Source organism: Agelaius phoeniceus, chromosome 2, assembly GCF_051311805.1.
Source record: "Agelaius phoeniceus isolate bAgePho1 chromosome 2, bAgePho1.hap1, whole genome shotgun sequence".
Classification (NCBI taxonomy): domain Eukaryota; kingdom Metazoa; phylum Chordata; class Aves; order Passeriformes; family Icteridae; genus Agelaius; species Agelaius phoeniceus.
This window is the reverse complement of record NC_135266.1, coordinates 87,488,927-87,506,481: the sequence shown is the minus strand read 5'-3', so window position 1 is coordinate 87,506,481 and position 17,555 is coordinate 87,488,927. Positions and strand designations below refer to the sequence as shown.

Here is a 17,555-nt window from a genome sequence, read left to right as displayed (position 1 = left end):
GCACAGTACTGCACACCAAGGAGCCCTTCTGAGGATCCAGGGCTTCCCAGGGGCTCTTTACCCACCCTCCTATCAGGTTTGCCTTTACATGTCAGCTTGCAGTTCTGCTTGAATTTGTCTTTTTCCCTCATTTGTCTGTGAAGATGGATTTGCAGCTGACAGGCAGGTAATTGTTTACACTAAAACACACCTCTTGTTAAAGCAGCTATTCCTCTCCTGAGACCAGCATTCACTGGGAGTCTGGTAATCACTCAAGTTCTGATGCAAAAGCTGTAGGGAAGGCTTTTCTTGACCTTCACTGAATTTGGGTCAGAGCTTTTCCAGGAAAACAGGCTCTGTGCTGCTCACAGTGCAGGCAGAGCCTGAAGGCAGGCTGTGTCATGGATGCACCACTCACATGAGCAATGGTAATTCCAATGTTTTCTGCAAGTTATTGCTATTGTGACCTGCCTTGCTGAGGTGAGAGCTTCCTGGCATTCCTCACATCATTTGTCAGCATGACCCCAAGCTGATCCGTCTGTGCGGAGGCGGCAATTAAGGCATAAATAAGGGAACTTTCTCAGCACCGTGGCAGGCAACATGTGGCCAGGTGGTGCTTGCCATGTCCCCACATCCCGCCATGAGATCTTGTACTGTTTGCTCACTAGCAAAAGCTCAGGGTGTGCTGTCCTGTGTGTAAAAAAAACAAAACAGTGAATGCTCTGGGTGAATTCCCATTGCTTTTTATTGCCCTCCAGGCAATATCATTGCTTTCCATGGGAATGCACCTTTTCTCCACATTAAAGGAGATAATGGGTAGCAAAACCAGCAGGCTGGATTTTATTTTTCTGGAGGAGTTAGAAAAGACAATTTCTTCTTGCAAGTGTGAAAATACTTGTGCTACAGGAAGGGAAGGTGCAAGTGAACGGCCGCTACTGTAACACTTAGTCCAAAGCTCAGATTGGAGAAATGGGGAGCATCATAGAGTCATGGATTGGGTTGGGTTGAAAAGGACCTTAAAGATCATCTAGTTTCAATCCATTTGCCATGGGCAGGGACACCTTCCACTAGACCAGCCAAAACCCTCCACGTAGGCCCATTTATGTGGTCAGTTGTAGTTGGTAAGCTCTGACTGCCTCAGGTGAGAAGCTGAAGGCAAATAGAGAGGATGAAACTCTAGGACAAAATACTTAATAATTTTTAACACTAAGAATTGTTTGAGCTGGAGCTAATTACCTAGAGAAGCAGTGGGTTGTCTCTGTTGAGAGCTTGCTCGTTGGTCAAGCTAGCAAGGAAGATTCCTGATAGTCAAGGAGAAGATGAATGACTGCCATCTTCAGACTGAGGCCTTCTGACCTGAAAGCCCTGCTTCCCATTCAGGGCTCCAGGAAGACTGCAAAAATACAAACTGTCATAGCTTCCCAACCATGCCAGCTTCCAGATGGACAAAGACTAGGAGGAGTAGTATGTAGGAACATTGCTTTCCTCCTTTCTGCTCACTGTCACCCACAGTTAGAGATCCCAAAGACTGGCGGGGTTTGTAAGCTTAACCGCGATCAAGAGCCATTGTTTTCCTTCCTGATTGTAATCCTGGTTTTGGTAAGGACAAAGGTGCTTGTCTCGGAGGGTGTAGGTCTGACCTTTTTTATTCACCATTTCTCAGATGAACAGTAAAATATGCTGGAAAATCCTTAATCCTTCTCAGATCCCTTGCAGGAGGGCAGGAGGTGAAAGCAGTAGTGTGCAGAGAGCACTGACGTGTTAAATCTCTTTGTGCAGCTAAGGTGACACACGTTTCTGCCAGTCAATTGAAGTGGACACAAGCTGAATGAAATTCTGGGTTTTTTAAAATTCGAAGTGCACAAGGTGTTCTCCAAAATACAGGCTCTACACCAAGATGGGTACAGTTGGGGATAGGCATTGAATTTGAATGCACACACCCATAAATTAATTATTCTCTTTTTTCACTGCACTTCCATTTAGGAAAATCATTTAGGGTGCAGAACTTCAGGAGAAAGGAATAGATTTTACATTTAGAGTGAAATGGCTGAATTTCTTCTGACCAATGCTTAATAAGCATGTGCTCTGGAGGATTAGCACAGTGGAGTGATCCCCCAGGAAGTATGGCCAGTCATGTGGTTGGACTGCAGTGCTGAAGTGCCAAGAAGGGGCACAGAAGTGCCAGTTAAAGAGATTAGAGTAGCAACCCCCTTCTTTGCAATTGCAGGACAATGGCTTTGTCCCGGTTCCTCAGACTTCCTCCCTCCAGAGTCAAACTCTGTCGGGTTCCTTTTGTATTGAGGATCTCTTCAGAACCAGGAAAGCCACAGTGGAGATCACTGTGGTGCAGACCTCTTACTGAAGCACTCCTTGGCTTCTGTTGACCACAGCTTGCAAGCAAGTGGCATGTATAGTTCTGTGTCACACATCACTCTGCATCCAGATGTAGTTTAAAGCCCCTTCAGCCTCCCCCCACTGCCTCCCTCAGATGCTCAGTTCAGACGATGCTCAACCAGTGATGGCCAGAAAGCTGCAAAATGTTTACAAAAAATACACTTTCCAGAGGGTTGTCTCTGTGCCCTTGTGTTACATATGAGTGATTTGGGAGAGGTGCTGGGTATGTTTTTTTAGCCCAGCTCATTTCCCAGACCATCTGTAGAGCTTCTCCCAGGATTGAGATTGAAGTGCTGTACTCACCTGCCAGCGAGGGTCAGAGGGTCCAGATGGCTGTTTTGTTCCACCAGGGCCCTCCTGAATTAGTAGGCCCCTGATCTCTCTGGTGCTCAGACAAGCCCAATCCTTCTTACTGATCCCTGTGGGAAGAGCAGGCAGGGGAGTCTGCCCCTTCCCCTTTGGGGTGTTCCCTGCTGAGCAAGCCGTAGAGAAAGCTGACTGTCTCTTGTCTACAACCTCTCTTGCAAAGGCATCATGGAGGGACAGAATGCACTGAACAAGATTAAGCTGAGGCTACACCTTCAGAAAATAAAAATAACCCACAAAAGATTCAGGGTACCAGGGTCCTGTTTAAAATCAGAGTGGATTTGGTATGTAAATACTCTTCCAAACCTGGCACAAGTTTTGGAAGATTATTCAGCATCACCACAGGCCAGGCTAAGCAGGATGCCAACACACCGGGTTGTTTAAATGCTGAGAACCCAGATAACCATGGAAAAGTACAGTGCTTCAGCAGCAGCAGGGCAGAAACTGAAGGAGCAGTTCTGAGGTGTGAACTTGTGGCTTTAGCCCAACCTGTTGGAATAGATGTCCCATGCATGGTTTTTGCAATGTGGACACCCAGTGGGGTCAGCTCACCTAGGTCACTTGGCTGATTAGCATAAAGTTTATGTCTGGGGTATTTAGGAGCTCCCTTGTTGGGTGAGATCTCTGTTTTTCAGAGAGGAAAAGGGAGGAAAGGAACTACTAGATGACTTGTCCATAGCAGATGTCCTTCAGCCAGGGAACTCCAACTGCTGTCCAGCTGCCTGCTCCAGAGTTCAACATGATCATCATGTACAGACCTCTGAAGAACCTCCCACAGTGCCTGCTCTGAGCCTGGCTATGATTTCACTGACTATTCCCAGTGGAACAGACTCTTCAGCATCCCTAGGCAGTCTGCCTCAGGGCTCACTACTTGGCTGGGTTAGAAAGTTATTTTCAATCCATGTGAATTAAAGAGAAGAGTAATCATTTAAAGTGCTACAGAGAAGGTTCAATCTTAGAATTAGGAAAAGTGCCTGACAGACTTTCAGTTATTAAAGTGTGTACGTGATTTTCCACCATTCATCTACCTTCTAGGAAAAGCAAAATTAATTCATTAAATATGGCCTGTGGCCAAAGTTTGCCTAGTGAGTATTTCCTAAAAAAACAGTGATGCCTTGGCTGCTCTTAGGACACCAGTTCCTTTCCCAGGCAATGCAGAGTGTTTGTGGATCATGGAGATGGTTTTAGCAGATGGATGTTTTCATTAAGGTGGTTGAAGGCACTTGGATGGCACAAGCCTACAAATTTCAGTGGGGTAGTTATCTACTTTTTATGTGTGGTCTGTGAAAATGTAGAGGTGGTGCAGGCAGCCTGGTGAGGAAAAGGGAACAACTGGAAATTCTGTTGGGCCTTTACAGTCTCTGCAGGAGCTAATGGAGATAAATCCTGCCTTTCTAGCTGGGATGGGAACACCTGTTTCCCACTGCACCTGAGAGGCTACAGGAAATTCAGCCAGCAGGATCAACACCAAAGGCCAAGTCTGTGCCTTGCTGAATGGGACGCAAGCAGTTGCTGCTGGTGGGGAAGAGAGATCACTCTCCTTGCCCATGAGGAAAGTGTGTAGAGACACTGGCATGGGACATTATTGTACCCTTTTTTTTGTGAGACTGAGTCTGTCTCTTTGGGACATCCCACTTGGAGACAATTGTGGGGAGGGTGGAAGGACTTCTCCCTCCCATCCTCCTGAGAAATGTTTGCTTTTTAGGGGGGGAGCATAAAAATGAAAATTATGTCTAAAACTTGAAACACAATACTTAAGTTTTTATGATGAGTCCAGATTATTTTGCCTCTGTGAATGGAAATATCTTGTGTCCTGCAAGATTATCCTTCATCAGCCTTCAATGTCCAGTGTCCTGTGGGAATTGTGTCTCTGAGATTGAGTGCCTTTCCCCCTGCTTTTTAAGGCATGAGTATTTTTAATATGCTGGAAAACGTTCCACACCATAAATACAACTATTATTGATTGCCATGTAGCAAGGATGACTCAGAGATTAAAAGCTGCAGAAATTCAATTCTTTGAAAGCATTTTTCATTCATCCAAACCCAACACCTCAACACACTTAATTCTGGGAGCCATGAAATGGCACTAGAGCAGCAAGCACAAACTCAGGAGCAGCATGGGACATTCCCATGTAAATCCCACAAAGATACAATTTGCACAACAGCTGGAGCAGAGAGTGGAAATACTCCATCCAATCCAGGTCTTAGTTTCAGGCTGTGCTAGGGGACTAGATATTTTCTTTCCTCTCTTGAAAGCAGTTTGGATGGAGAGATGAAAACTCATCCAGCCATGTCACGTGTTAAGGACAGTACTCCCCGCCTCCACATGCTTTAGTTCATACCACAGGATCCAAAGACACATGTAATAAATCAGTATCAGTGTGTTTGCTGGGTTAATCCTTGGATAACTTTCTAGGACTCAGTTTACAAAATATTACTTGCATAAGCGACCTGCAGTCCCAGTCTCATTCACCATGGTGCCAGCATTAATCTGGATGTATTTAGAGGATTGTCTCTCACAGTCTGGAATTAATATTACGAAAGCATTGGGAGTTTCAGTGCTGCCAGCTCTCTTCCACACCTAGGGCTGTGGAAGTGCTGTAGGGCTGGGACAGTCCACAAGCTGGGTCTCTTGAGTCAGGGGAGAGTCATTAATTGCTGACTTCTTTTGATTTAGGTCCTTTCCTGGTGATTGCTGATGTGTTTATACAGGAACCATGGTCATTCTACGACAGGTAAGTGAATCATTCCAGTCTTCAACTTCTCTAGTTTTACTCCATTACCACAGGCACTAATAAAAATATATTTTTGGAGGGAATGGGTCAAGTCAGGTTATTTTTGTCCTTTCTTATTCCCCTAAAAGGACTGTTACAAGATGCAGAGATACTCATTAGCCTTAATCCTTGATTGGCTTAGAGGAAATCATTACTCTGTGTGTGTAGTCCAGATTAACCTCGTACAATGTTCCACTTCTATTTTCTCATCTGGGATGGCCCAAAAGCTGCATGTGAATCCTGGACATGCAGGACAATAAAACAACTTACTGCCTGACTTAAAATAGGATCTAGTCAAAAACTGATTTTCAGTTTCCAGGAACAATTCTCCTTTGGTTGTTTAGAAATAGAGTCTTTTTGCACATTTAAAAGAAATTGAAGGATGGAGCACCTCTGATATGAAGACAGTCTGAGAGAGTTGGGGTTGAGAAGGAGAAGGCTCCAGAAAGACCTTATATCACCTTGCAGTACCTAAAGGGAGCTTGTAATAAAGAAGAGCAACTTTTATATTGGCCAGCAGTGATGGGACCAGGGAAGTCCTTTTAAACTAAGAGAAGACAGGCTTAGATGAAATATTATGAAGAAATTCTTTTCTGTGAGAGTGGAGAGGCACTGGCACAGGTTGCCCAGAGAAGCTGCCCCATCCCTGGAAGTGTTCAAAGGAAGGTTGGATGGGGCTTTGAGCAGTCTGGTCTAGTGGAAGGTGTCCCTGCCCATGGCGGGGGGTTTGGAACAAGAAGATCCTTGAAGTCCCTTCAGACCCAAACCATTCTGTGCTTCTATCAATTGAAGAATTAAGTTGTGTAGCAGGTCTCATGTAGATTCTACAATAATTTAGGGCTTCATATTGTAGTGTTTTCCCTTTGTCTGGGGTTAACATGTCTCACTCTTAGCTTCTCATTCCCGTGTCTCACCTGGGGAGGACTGACAGTCCCACCACGTATCCTGGGTTGGGGCTGCAGAGACTCGAGTGCATTTGTCAACACAGTCAAACATTGATTCAATGGAACAAATCTACCCAATAATTTTGATTGAATTCTTTGTCTTGCTTGGTAAATTTGCTTTTGTCCAGCAGAAAGCACTGGACCTTTGAAGGAAGTCATATAGCTTCAGTTTACAGCAGTGACACAAAGCGCTGAAGATAGCTTTGAGTGGAAGGAATATCAGAGATCTTGTGGAACAACTGAAATGCTTTTTATAGCATTTCCCCAACCTGCTGGAACCTGAGCCCAACAAAAACAGGCTGTACTTTGGTAGGGGTGTGTAGAAGCTTGGTCCTCCTTCCAAAGGCTCAAAGGCGTTGGCCCCGTGCACAAACTGGCTGATGCAGTTAGTGGTGCCAAGGAAAATGGGTGTGGAAATTAAAACAAATTAGGCAAAAAGGTCAGCATAGCAGTTGAGAAATACCCTGTTACAACTCTGTCTAGGATGGTATCACTCCAGGCTGCCTGTCATGTCTCTCTCTGGGGTTTACCCCTCTGTGGTTCAGCTGCTGGATCATAGTCTTCTGTACCAGTCTGAATTCACCCTTTGCGGAGCTTTAATCAAAATTGAGCACCTTGCTCATTATCTAAAAACAAAGTGTCTTGTCTAGGCAAGGCTGCAGCATACTTCTGTATAATTCTGGGCACTCTCCCTGTGTGTTCAGATGCCAGGCAGTTGCTCAGAAATATCAGAGAAATAGGTTTGGGTTGAATTTATTGCTTACTGCAAACATCTCTGCAGCGTGGATAAGGTGACCAAGGACCCCTCCATAATGAAGTAAGATTACCCAGTTGTTAGCAGGTACAGGCCTTTGTGAAATCACATCAGTTTGTGTCCCATCAAAAGGTCCTTTCTGAGTCACGCAGGAAACACTTTGCTCTCTATTGCCCTAAATACTGCTCTTTATGTGATGCTTAATTACAAATAGCAGCAATATTCGTATTTTGCCTCCTTCAGTTTTGCTGTAAGATTTTGGAAATACATCTATGTGGTTCATGACCTGTATTACTTTCCTTACTTTCCAAGGAGCTTTCTCTTTGTCTTTTTTTTTTTTTTTTTCTCATTCTTGAATATGCACAACATGCTTTCAGTCCTGCCATCCTACCCCTTTTCCCCTGAAAACTTTCTCCAGCAAGGTCAAACAAAACCCCAAATCGTCACCTGGCATAGATAAGCACAGAGCATTTGGCCCTTACTGCTTGGTTTCCACCCAGCTATAAATCCAGGAATTTTGAAGATGAGCCTGTGATGCTGTTTCACTTCCATTCTCTCATCAGAGCAATTCATACCAGGAGCTCCCTTAGGGAGAACTGAGCAGCGAGGGCAGCGCACAGCTCCAGCGAGGAGGAGAAAGCACACAGAGCTTTCTGCCTGCCCTGTATCTTCCACCCAGTAATCCAAAAGAAAAGCCAATATTGTTCCCCAGCAGGGGCTTGCAGGGAGCCAAACTTATCAGCTTTAGTCACTAGCAAATTACTAGTGGCAAGTCCATTTCCATGCACAAAGAAAGGGAAGATGGAAAAGGAGGGCTGCCTGAATTCCTGCCTTGGCAGCCTGACAAGTTAGTTTGGCTCCACAGCACAGCAGCAGCTCATTCATGCACGTTCCCTCTGTTACTTAATGTAGAGATGTTTTTGGAGCTGGACTGGAGACAGGGAGGGTGTGGTGGTCCTGCCCACAGCCTGGCTTGGAAAAGAGCTCTCCTGGTGGCAAATGGCAACAGGCTGCTGCTTGCTGCATGGCTCTTGTTGCCAGCTCCTTCTTCTCACTCTTGTAGGCAACACTCCCATAGCCAACTCTTAAATCCAAGGTGCTGCAAATTTGCTGTGTCTGGGCCAGCCCAACAGAAATCAAACCCACTTATCTGCTGGGGAATAAAACATGCTGCAAAATCTAAGTATTTTGTGGAGGACTGAGTTTTGCATCAGGAGTTTGACTGGATGATCCTTATGCAGGATATTCTGTGATCCTGCTAATCTCATCCATTAAGCTAGACTTTTCAGATTACTGTATCTGTGTTACTGTAGGCACCTGACTGTGTCCAGACCACATGAAGAGCACTGCTGCTGTTGCAGGTTTCTGCCATTCTTAGTGTCCCCCTAACCTGCTCCTGCAATTAGAGGGGGAAGAGTGGAAATAAGAGCTAAGAGAAACAGTGGAGACCTAATCCAAGCAGATAAAGGAAACCAAAGTTCAGCCAGATATTAAGGTCCTGAGGGATCAAGCACAGTGGATGCCTCACACTATAAAGTTCTTTTTAGTTCAACAGCAAAACAAGGAAGTTGTTCCAACTATTTTGAAACTTTGCAGGAGCCAAGGCTTGGTCAGAGACTTCAGCTCTGCTCTCCTGGCTTGTCAGAGCTGCTGGGGAGCTGACTCTTGGGGGCAATGCAAAAGTCTCACAGTTTCCTTGCTCCTACCCACTCTGCAATTCCTGTGATACCTCTGGCATTTCTTTGAATATAAAGTCTGCAGTATAGCTTCAGCTTTAAACCCCACAAGGCCTACATGAACAAGATGATCCTTAATATCTTCATATTTCTGGTTTTGGAGGATATTTGTGGCTTCCTGCTCTCGTGTCAGGAATGGCCTTTGGATAAAATTGTCCTTTCTCCTTTTTCCCATTTCTCAGTGTTTGTGTACAGAGTTACAGTTTACTTTTGTACCCTTGGAATTGACCAAAATCCTACAAAACCTTTTTCCCTCAGCCTTTTAAAACAAAATCTGCAGTCCACCACTGATGGCAGCAGCCCTTTCTTCAGTATTCCAGCTTAATTTCTTCTTCTTAAGACCAGAATTGCACATTGCAATGCAGGTGAAGGAGATTTGTGCAGTTTGTAAATGAGCAGAAATAGATGTGACTGCCAGATGCTCCAGGAGATGTTTTCCTGTGCTGGGGGTAAGAATAGCAGAGACCAGATTTTGAAATCTTTCACAGACATCTTCCACTTGGGCTGTGTGAGCACTGGCTTTACCTGGAGCTGACATACACTGTTTTGAGCACACATTCAGCTTTGCCAAGTGATTTATTGTGCTGTGTATTTTGCTAGCAAGGAGGAAGGGGTGGGGGAGAAAAACAATGATTTTGTAGGTCTGCTTGGGGCTCATCTGTAATCATGTTATTATAAAAAGCAAAGTGTAACTCTGCTGTTTGGATTCTCTTTATTATAAACACTGAATAATTTAAGTCTTCTCCCATTTATGCCTTGTATCTGTCTGATCTATGAGTCTGAGGCTTCCCTGGATAGCTGTAATGCAGCAGTGAAAAGTCCAGCACAAGCCAACCAAAGGGCACATTTGCATATAGATTGAAACATGAATCGTTGGGAGCCATTCATTAGTTGCAGTGCTCAAGACATTTGGCATTTTAACAGCTCTTTGCATCAAATCCTTTCCATCACGTTTATGGGACAATTAAAGTGCTGGGGTTGCTGTGTGCTGAAAATGAAGCTGCAGGCTGGGGAGATGTTCTTGCGGCGCTATGGCTGTGGAATATAAATTGTGTGATGTCAAATAAAGGTAGAGCAAGCAATCTCAGCCCTGGCATGGAGATACCTTCTGAGAGAGCCTGTCTGAAAGGCACTCATTCCCACTTCTTGATTCCTCAGGCAAACCCCCAGGATCCAGCTTCCCTGAAGTGTATGCACTGAAACCTTCATCTATTTGAATTATACAGAGAAGGCTTGGAGTGAGAGTTATTGTACGTGCAGCTGAGTTTAGTATTGCTTTTTTAAGAGGCAGTAACAAAATACCCAGCCAATGGGACATTCATTTGAGGGTATAGGAAACTTCAAAGTACTCAATAATAAATTTTACCTTGACCCAGTCTTGGGGCCGCATGTTTCCCCAGGGAAAGCTCTTGCAGAATAGCTCATATATCATCTTGTCTTACTTGATGGTAACTTCTCCATGATTGTCAAAGTCCTCAAAGATGCATTTAACTTGCTGAGACCTGTCATCTGGAGCAAGAAGAGAGGAATTCAGCTCCTTAAACTGTGCCTTTCTCTTAAACCCTCCAACACATCATAGCCTCAAGTTGTACCAGGGGACTGGAGACTGGATATTAGGAAAAAATTCCCTCACCATAAGCACTGGAATAGGCTGCCTAGGACAGTGGTGGGGTCATCATCCCCCCACTGGGATGATGGGAACGTGGTTTAGACTGTAAGGTTAACGATTGGAGTTGATGATCTTAAGGGTCCTGTCCAACCTAAATGATTCTATAACCTGACCCTGAAGAATTCTCACTGTATTTATATGTTTTCTGTAAAAAAAAAAATCCTGTTTTGAATCTTGGACCTCACCTGGCCATACTGCACCAACTGGCAGTACCTTTTTTCAGGAGTGAGGTTTGGGGAGGGAGATCAGAAATCCCTTTTTTCAGGAATGAGGTTTGGGGAGGGAGATCAAAAATCCTTCCCTCTCATCCAGTCTACATCTTATCCTGCTGCTAAGGGTCAACACAAGTTTTGATTTCCCTTGGTCATCCAGCTGTGGAGCCTCTGATTACTGTTCTTAATGGGAGGAAGCATCTTCATCCCAGCTGTGAAAGCAGCAGAGCAAAGGATGGGATGTCCCATCCCATCCCATCCCATCCCATCCCATCCCATCCCATCCCATCCCATCCCATCCCATCCCCTCCCATCCCATCCCCCTGCCCTCATACCCACCTGCCTCTGTCTGCCCTCCACTCTGTCCCAGATGAGTGAGACAGCTGTTATCTGGACAATCTTGTCCATAATGTCACAAAAATCATATCATTCACATGTACTTTTAAAAATCTTTTATGTAAGTTATGATTTTTTTTTTACAGTTCTTTTTACTCAGGTCGGTTCTCAGGTGGGATATATAGGGACTGACAATTGGAGGGATTTGAGTAAAAGGTAGACATTTAAGGAGACATGTCTGCTGTAAGGAGTGTTTGTGATGTGACATCCTCAGTGGGACCATGCTTGCTGTCTTCTCCTGTACAAAAGGCTGTGTAGCAGGCTGGTGTCTCTCCCTGTTCGAGGCAACCTTCCTCTTCATCAAATTCCTCTTGCAAGATTGGAAAACATTTGACAGCAAGGAATTAAAAAGGGAACCCTCAACATTTCGTGGATTTGGGGTTACAGACACTTCTGTGGAATTACTCTGATGTACACCACTGAAGGATTTGGCTCTTATGGTGTAAAATTCATTCCCTTTTCAAGACACAGCATCATTTGCTAGCACAGAGTAGACTTGACAGCAATTTTCCTAAAGAAACCCACTCAGTTCTGGCTTTTGCAATCAGGTTCAAGAGGCTGAGCACATCTCCTGCGGCCCAGGGGAGAAAAAGCAATAACAGGCCTTTTCAAATAGCACAAATCGAAATATGGCGTTTCTTTCTTGGGAGAAAGTTGAGATGGGGGTATAGAGAATATCTGTCAGGATGTCATTTCCTGGTCAATAAATAAAATAGTTCCATTGAAATTAAAAGCTGAATTTGGAGACGGAATTCCAATAGGAACATCAAAATTATACTCTCCATGTCAGACTTTAGCGAAATGCAAGTGTTTTCCCTAAAGGCTTTGTTTTTCCTGTTGCATTACAGGTTTTGGTGAAATTGTAATCTCTAAGGAAAATTTATAGTGAGAATTTTTGAAGAGTAAATCTATTTTGGTTGGTTCATAAATATAGCCAAAATAGTAAGATAATTTAGATGTTTGCTTGAATTCATATAAGGAGACTTCTGAAAAATAATTCAAAATCTATTGAAGAACAAAGAAAATTCAGTAGTGGGAGGGAAATAATCTGAGACAGGCCAGTGAGCCAGCTGCCACTTTAGATACTTCTGCTGGAGCTTTTGACAATGGAGGAATGAGATGAGTAAGTGTGGACTGGGATTTAGGAATTTGTATTCTGATATTTTAGCATTTCCATTTTGCTGCTCCTGGATATATTTACAGATATTGCTCTAGTGGTCAGCAGTACTGCCCAGCCTGTGCAGGGGTTGTGCATCTGTGTTGCAATGTAAGGGAATTGTCCTTTCCCTGTTGGCCATACCCACATGGATAAGTTTTACAAACATGGGAAGGTGATATGATGGTGGATCAGTCCTTTTCTTTTCTGCTTCACAAATCAGCCCTGTCTGGGAGGTGGCACAAGGGAGGTGACTTTGGCAAAGGAAACCAACTGCTTTCTTGCACTGGGCAAAGGTCAGTCTTAAAAGTTTACAAGGATTTCATCCTCCTAAAGGCAATTTTTGTGAAAGGCGAAAACTTCACCAGCTGTAAATTATAAGAACTTCTGTTCCTGAACAGAAACAATTATAAAATTCTTAAAAGAGTTAGAGTGGGCTGAAGTTGGGAATATATATCAAATGTTCAGATTTGTTCAGACCCAGGTCTGTCCCACTTGGCATTCTGTATCCAAAATGACTGTAGCTGAACACCAAGGGACTAGTAAGCATACACTGTTATTTCCCCAAAATATTTTCCTAGCCTTCAGCTAATTTCCTGGCCTTCACCTCTGTCTTTTCAGCTTGGTTAGTTCCCAAGCCTGATGTGACTTACTTAGTTAGCAGTCCCTGGTGCATCTCCCTTCCAAGCACTTGTACAATGTCCTTACTTCTCATCCACCTCCATGGCCATTTTCTGAGCCTTCCCACCCCTGAGTTTGATATCCCCTTTATTTTGGACCAGAAGAGTATTTTAAAGAAGTATCTCATCCAACCTGTCCCGCTCTGCCCTAGGAAACCTCATGGGCCACTGGAGAAAGCAAGATGGTTCCATAGATGGTCCTTTGGTGTGCCTTAACCTGGCATACCCATTTGCCTGTCCTGCCTGAAGCAATGCCACTTGCATCCTGGTAGTATTGCTCCCTCCCAGCTCTTCTACCAAAAAGCAGATGTCCTCCATCCTGTCCTCAGAGCCACTTCAGCAGAGCTCAGGAGAAGAAGAGGTTGGCTTATCCTGCGTGCTGAGGAAAGAACCAAATGATGCTTGGTTTTAAGGTTAGGAAGAACACCTGTGTGGGACAGTGATTTGCCCACCATGACTCAGGGGCCTTTTGTGCAGCCCGTGCAAATGCAATGTGAGCAATTTATGTGCATCCCCTACCACCCAGCCAGGCGTTTTATTGTCAGCACCATTGCTGGCAAATGACTCTTAAGGTCACACACTGCATTTTCATGATCTACAAATCACTTTGTGAGGGCATTTTACTGCCTCTTTACCCCATAAAATTGCTAGATTAGGTGTGAGACCAACAGGAAGTCTTTCCAATAGCATAGATGCTGGAAATGAAACAACATTTGCCTCCAGCAAAATGCAGTGGGGGCATTAACCATATTTCCATGCTGATATTGTCAGCTAATTCCTGAAACATAGGCTTAATTAATATGTCTATATGATAATACTCTTGGCAGCCTCAAAATTAAAGCTGTATTGCAATTACTGAGTTTCTCAAAGCAAGTATAAAACTGATGAGTATTACTCACATGAATTAATTTCTCTTCACATGATTTGGGTATGCACATGAGTACCCATTAGTTGCCAGTTTCTGAACAAGCCTCTATGCCATGCTAGGCTCCCTGAAAAGCCCCTAGCCAAACCAAACTTTGGTTCCAGGAGTAACATTTAACAAAACTTATTTGTAATGAAACCTTTCTCAAAATGGGTTTTGGAGGCCATATCCCCCTTGTGCAGCACATGCAGAATGAACTGTCCATGTAATAACATAGCCACGAGGAATAGAAGAACTACCAAAACTACAGGAATTATTTGCTGAGCCAAAATGCTGAGCTTACTTCTTTTGTGGTTTCAATTTTACAGCTGCTAGAGTTCAGGATGCCTGTATGAAAGTCTTATCCAACTGGCAATCTTACCAGCCACCATTCCTTAAAAACTTCATGTAAGACATAGGTCCAACTTCATTTTCCAAGCTATAACTATTGCTTTGTTTGCAGTGGCTGGGATTATTTGGCCAGACTTGGATTTTGAAACAGGTTTCTGGGTTCATGTGTGTAAAAGGGACTGATGTCTGGTTGATGGTCACTTTCTGAAGGCAAGGTCTCTTCAGTGTGTGCCCAACAAGCTCTAAACCATTAGCTGTAGAGCTGTTCCAAGATCACAGTTTGAAGGCATCCACAGTGCACACCTGTGTGTGTCCTGATCCAACAAGTCGACTGTCTCAGCTGGGTCTGGCAACTGCAGGTGTGATGTGACCAGTGATGGTTGTCTCAATCTCTATCATCTTGTGCTAGCCTAAAAACTCAACTCCACCTCTGTTTGCAGCCTCTAGGGTTTGTCTAGCTGAACTTGCCAACTGGTCCCTTCAGACCCTTAATGAGCCAGGTTGTCCTCTGTGGTCTCTCCATTATTCGAGAGCCTTCTGGAATTTCATATACTATTAGCATCAAAGTTTAATTAAAACCCATGGAGAAATCATCAGAAACAAGTCTCCTGGTGCATTTGGTAATTCCAGAGAGTTACAGCAGATGGGGCTGGTATTGTTCTGTGCAGTTCTGCGGCTGGTCCACCTCCTCCTTCAGAGGGGCCCAACACCAGCACTTTGGTTCGTTTTTCCAATACTGTAGGCAGAGGGATTGAAGAATCCAGGCAAGTGGTTGCAATTAGCAAATTGCTCTGAGTTTCCTTTTCAAGGTGATCTTCTATGAGGCAACTCTGGGGTCTTCAGAACCATACAGCAAGCAATGAAATACAAATTTTTGTGGGTTCTGGTAGGTACTCGCAGAATTCTTTTGTTTTCTATTTTATTATGAAAAAAGAACCATGTGCTTCATGTTTTCAAGACTTTTTCATAGAATCATAGTATCATAGAATGGTTTGGCTTGGAAGGAACCCCAAAGATCATCTCATTACAATCCCCTGCAATGGACAGGGACACCTTCCACAGGATCAGGCTGCTCAAAGCCCCACCCAACCTGGCCTTCAACACTCCTGGGTTTGGGTCTGCCACACCTTCACTGAGCAACCTCTTCCAGTGCCTCACCACCCTCACTGTCAAGAATTTTTTCCTGATTTAAACCGAGTTTTTTTACATCTTTGAGTGTCTTTTCTCCTTTTGAAAGGATGCTACTTGTATTGCAGCATCTCTGCTCCTTTGTAGCTGGCATCCAAGGAACAAAGAGCAATACTGAGATGTTTTGAATTGCATCACAAGCATGTCAAGCAGGGTTTGTTTGTTTTCAGTTATGCTTTCTCCTGACCTCCATTCTTCTCAGGGATGCTTTTCAAACACATCCCTGGAGTAGTCAGCTTCTCCTTTCTGCAGTCAGATCAAAAACTCCCTCAGGATGCTGCTCTCTGAGCTGCAAACTAACCTCCCTCCAGAAGCCCTCAGTCTCCTCAGTAATCATCACAACCCTCAGTGGGTAAGCATAGATGGTGTGCAGAAAGGGCAGATCTGCTCAGATCTGGTGTGGCAATGAAGGAATATTTCCTAATATTAGATATTATATTTAAGTAGTAGGGTTTGTCTAGACAGATCAGTATGACTTTGGCTAATTCAGACCCTTAGCACAGACACATTTCTGCTAGGAAAATTGCATTTACATAAGTATGGACTACTACTATATAGGAAAGGAAAATAATATATTTGCAGTACGATTAAGCACTTATTTGTACTAAGTCTGCATCTTTGTTCAAGCAGGAATTGCTGTGCAGTTTACAAAAGTCCCACATCTATGTAGTACACAAGAACTAATTGCAGACTAGGTCTCAGTGAGGTGGTGAAAATGCAGGGAGGAGCAAAGGAGAGCCTGAAGTAAAGAAATTAAGCAGAAAGCATCTTCCCCCAGCATGCAAGATAAAGCTAAAACTCTGAAACACAATTTGACAGGTTGTGTGTGAAAAGTAAAAGATATTTTTATCACAGATGGTGGAAAAATATTCTTTGTTTCCAAAGGAATAAAATCAGCCAAAACAATTAAATTCATGTGGTTGTTTTTAGGCTTCTTTGAACAGTCTGCAAGAGCCAGGATTAGAAATATCCTTTCCAATTTACATTTCTGTGTATCATCTTCTTTTTTTATTATTTTCCCCCTTAATCAGTACTGTACAATGTAATTCAAACTATCCTTTCTATGAATCATTGTGATCTTGAAAAGGCTGTATGCCTCAGAGGCAGAAAAATGTTTTGTAGACATACCTATTTACCTCCATCTGTTACACAGTTCTGCAGCTCTCATGCTCATCAGCTGGGATTCTGCTTTCATGAATCAAATCAAACAGTTCTCTACCTTCATCCAGGGAATAAAGCTCATCTCTGAGTGTGGCAGAGCATCCATCAGCTCTGCTCAGTGCTGCCACAGCAGATACCTCACAGGCAGCAGCTCCACTCCCCTGCCATGCTGCCAGCGCTGTGTTCTTGCTGCTCTCTCAGCTCCTGCACAGGGGCTTTGCTTTTTGCCTGGAGAGTTAGGGACTAAACCAGCAAAACACTTTGCAGAAACACTTGAAAATATTGCTGCTGGGTTAATGCCTGGAGCTGGTCCACTGGGGATCAAATCCAAGGAAAAATCACAGATTCTTTAAGGCTGATCTAGTCCAGAGCCTCTGCAACAAGCACACACATCTTCAACTGGATCAAGTGGCACAAAGTGCTGTCCAACCTGATCTTGAAAACTTCCAGGGGTGGACCATCCACCACCTTTCTGGGCAATCTGTACCAGTGTTTCACCACCCTCAATGTAAATTAACTTCTTCCTAACATCTAATATAAATCTCTCTTCTTTTAGTTTAAAACCATTACCCCCTTTTCCTGCTAAAAAGTTTGTCCCCAGCTTTCTTGTAGCCTAAATCAACCCTACTTCAACTTGAAGCCATTCCCCCTTGTCATATGACTACATGTCCTTGTCAAAAGTCCCTTTCCAGCTTCCTCTTGGATCTTCTTTAGGTAATGTAGAGGCTCTAAGGTCTTCCTGGAACCTTCTCTTCTGCAGACTGAACATCCCAACTCTCTCAGTTTGTCTCCATAGCAGAGGTTTTCCAGCCTTTTCAGCATTGTCAGGCCTCCTCTGTTCTCACTCCAACAGGTCCCTGTCCTTCTTATGTTGGGGGCCCCAGAGTAGGT

General features: G+C 43.9%; 1 protein-coding gene across 6 annotated transcripts in view; it reads left to right on the top strand.

Moving 5' to 3' along the window:
- The window catches only part of MYO7A (myosin VIIA), a 97,945-nt gene that overhangs the window by 13,053 nt on the left and 67,337 nt on the right, over positions 1-17,555 (top strand). For all 6 annotated transcript variants that reach the window (XM_054654307.2, XM_077174112.1, XM_077174115.1 and 3 more), the window contains exon 2: positions 5,417-5,474. In XM_054654307.2, the coding sequence (XP_054510282.2) occupies positions 5,457-5,474 (18 nt within the window). In that variant the 5' untranslated portion in view covers positions 5,417-5,456. The remainder of the gene's footprint in view (positions 1-5,416; positions 5,475-17,555) is intronic.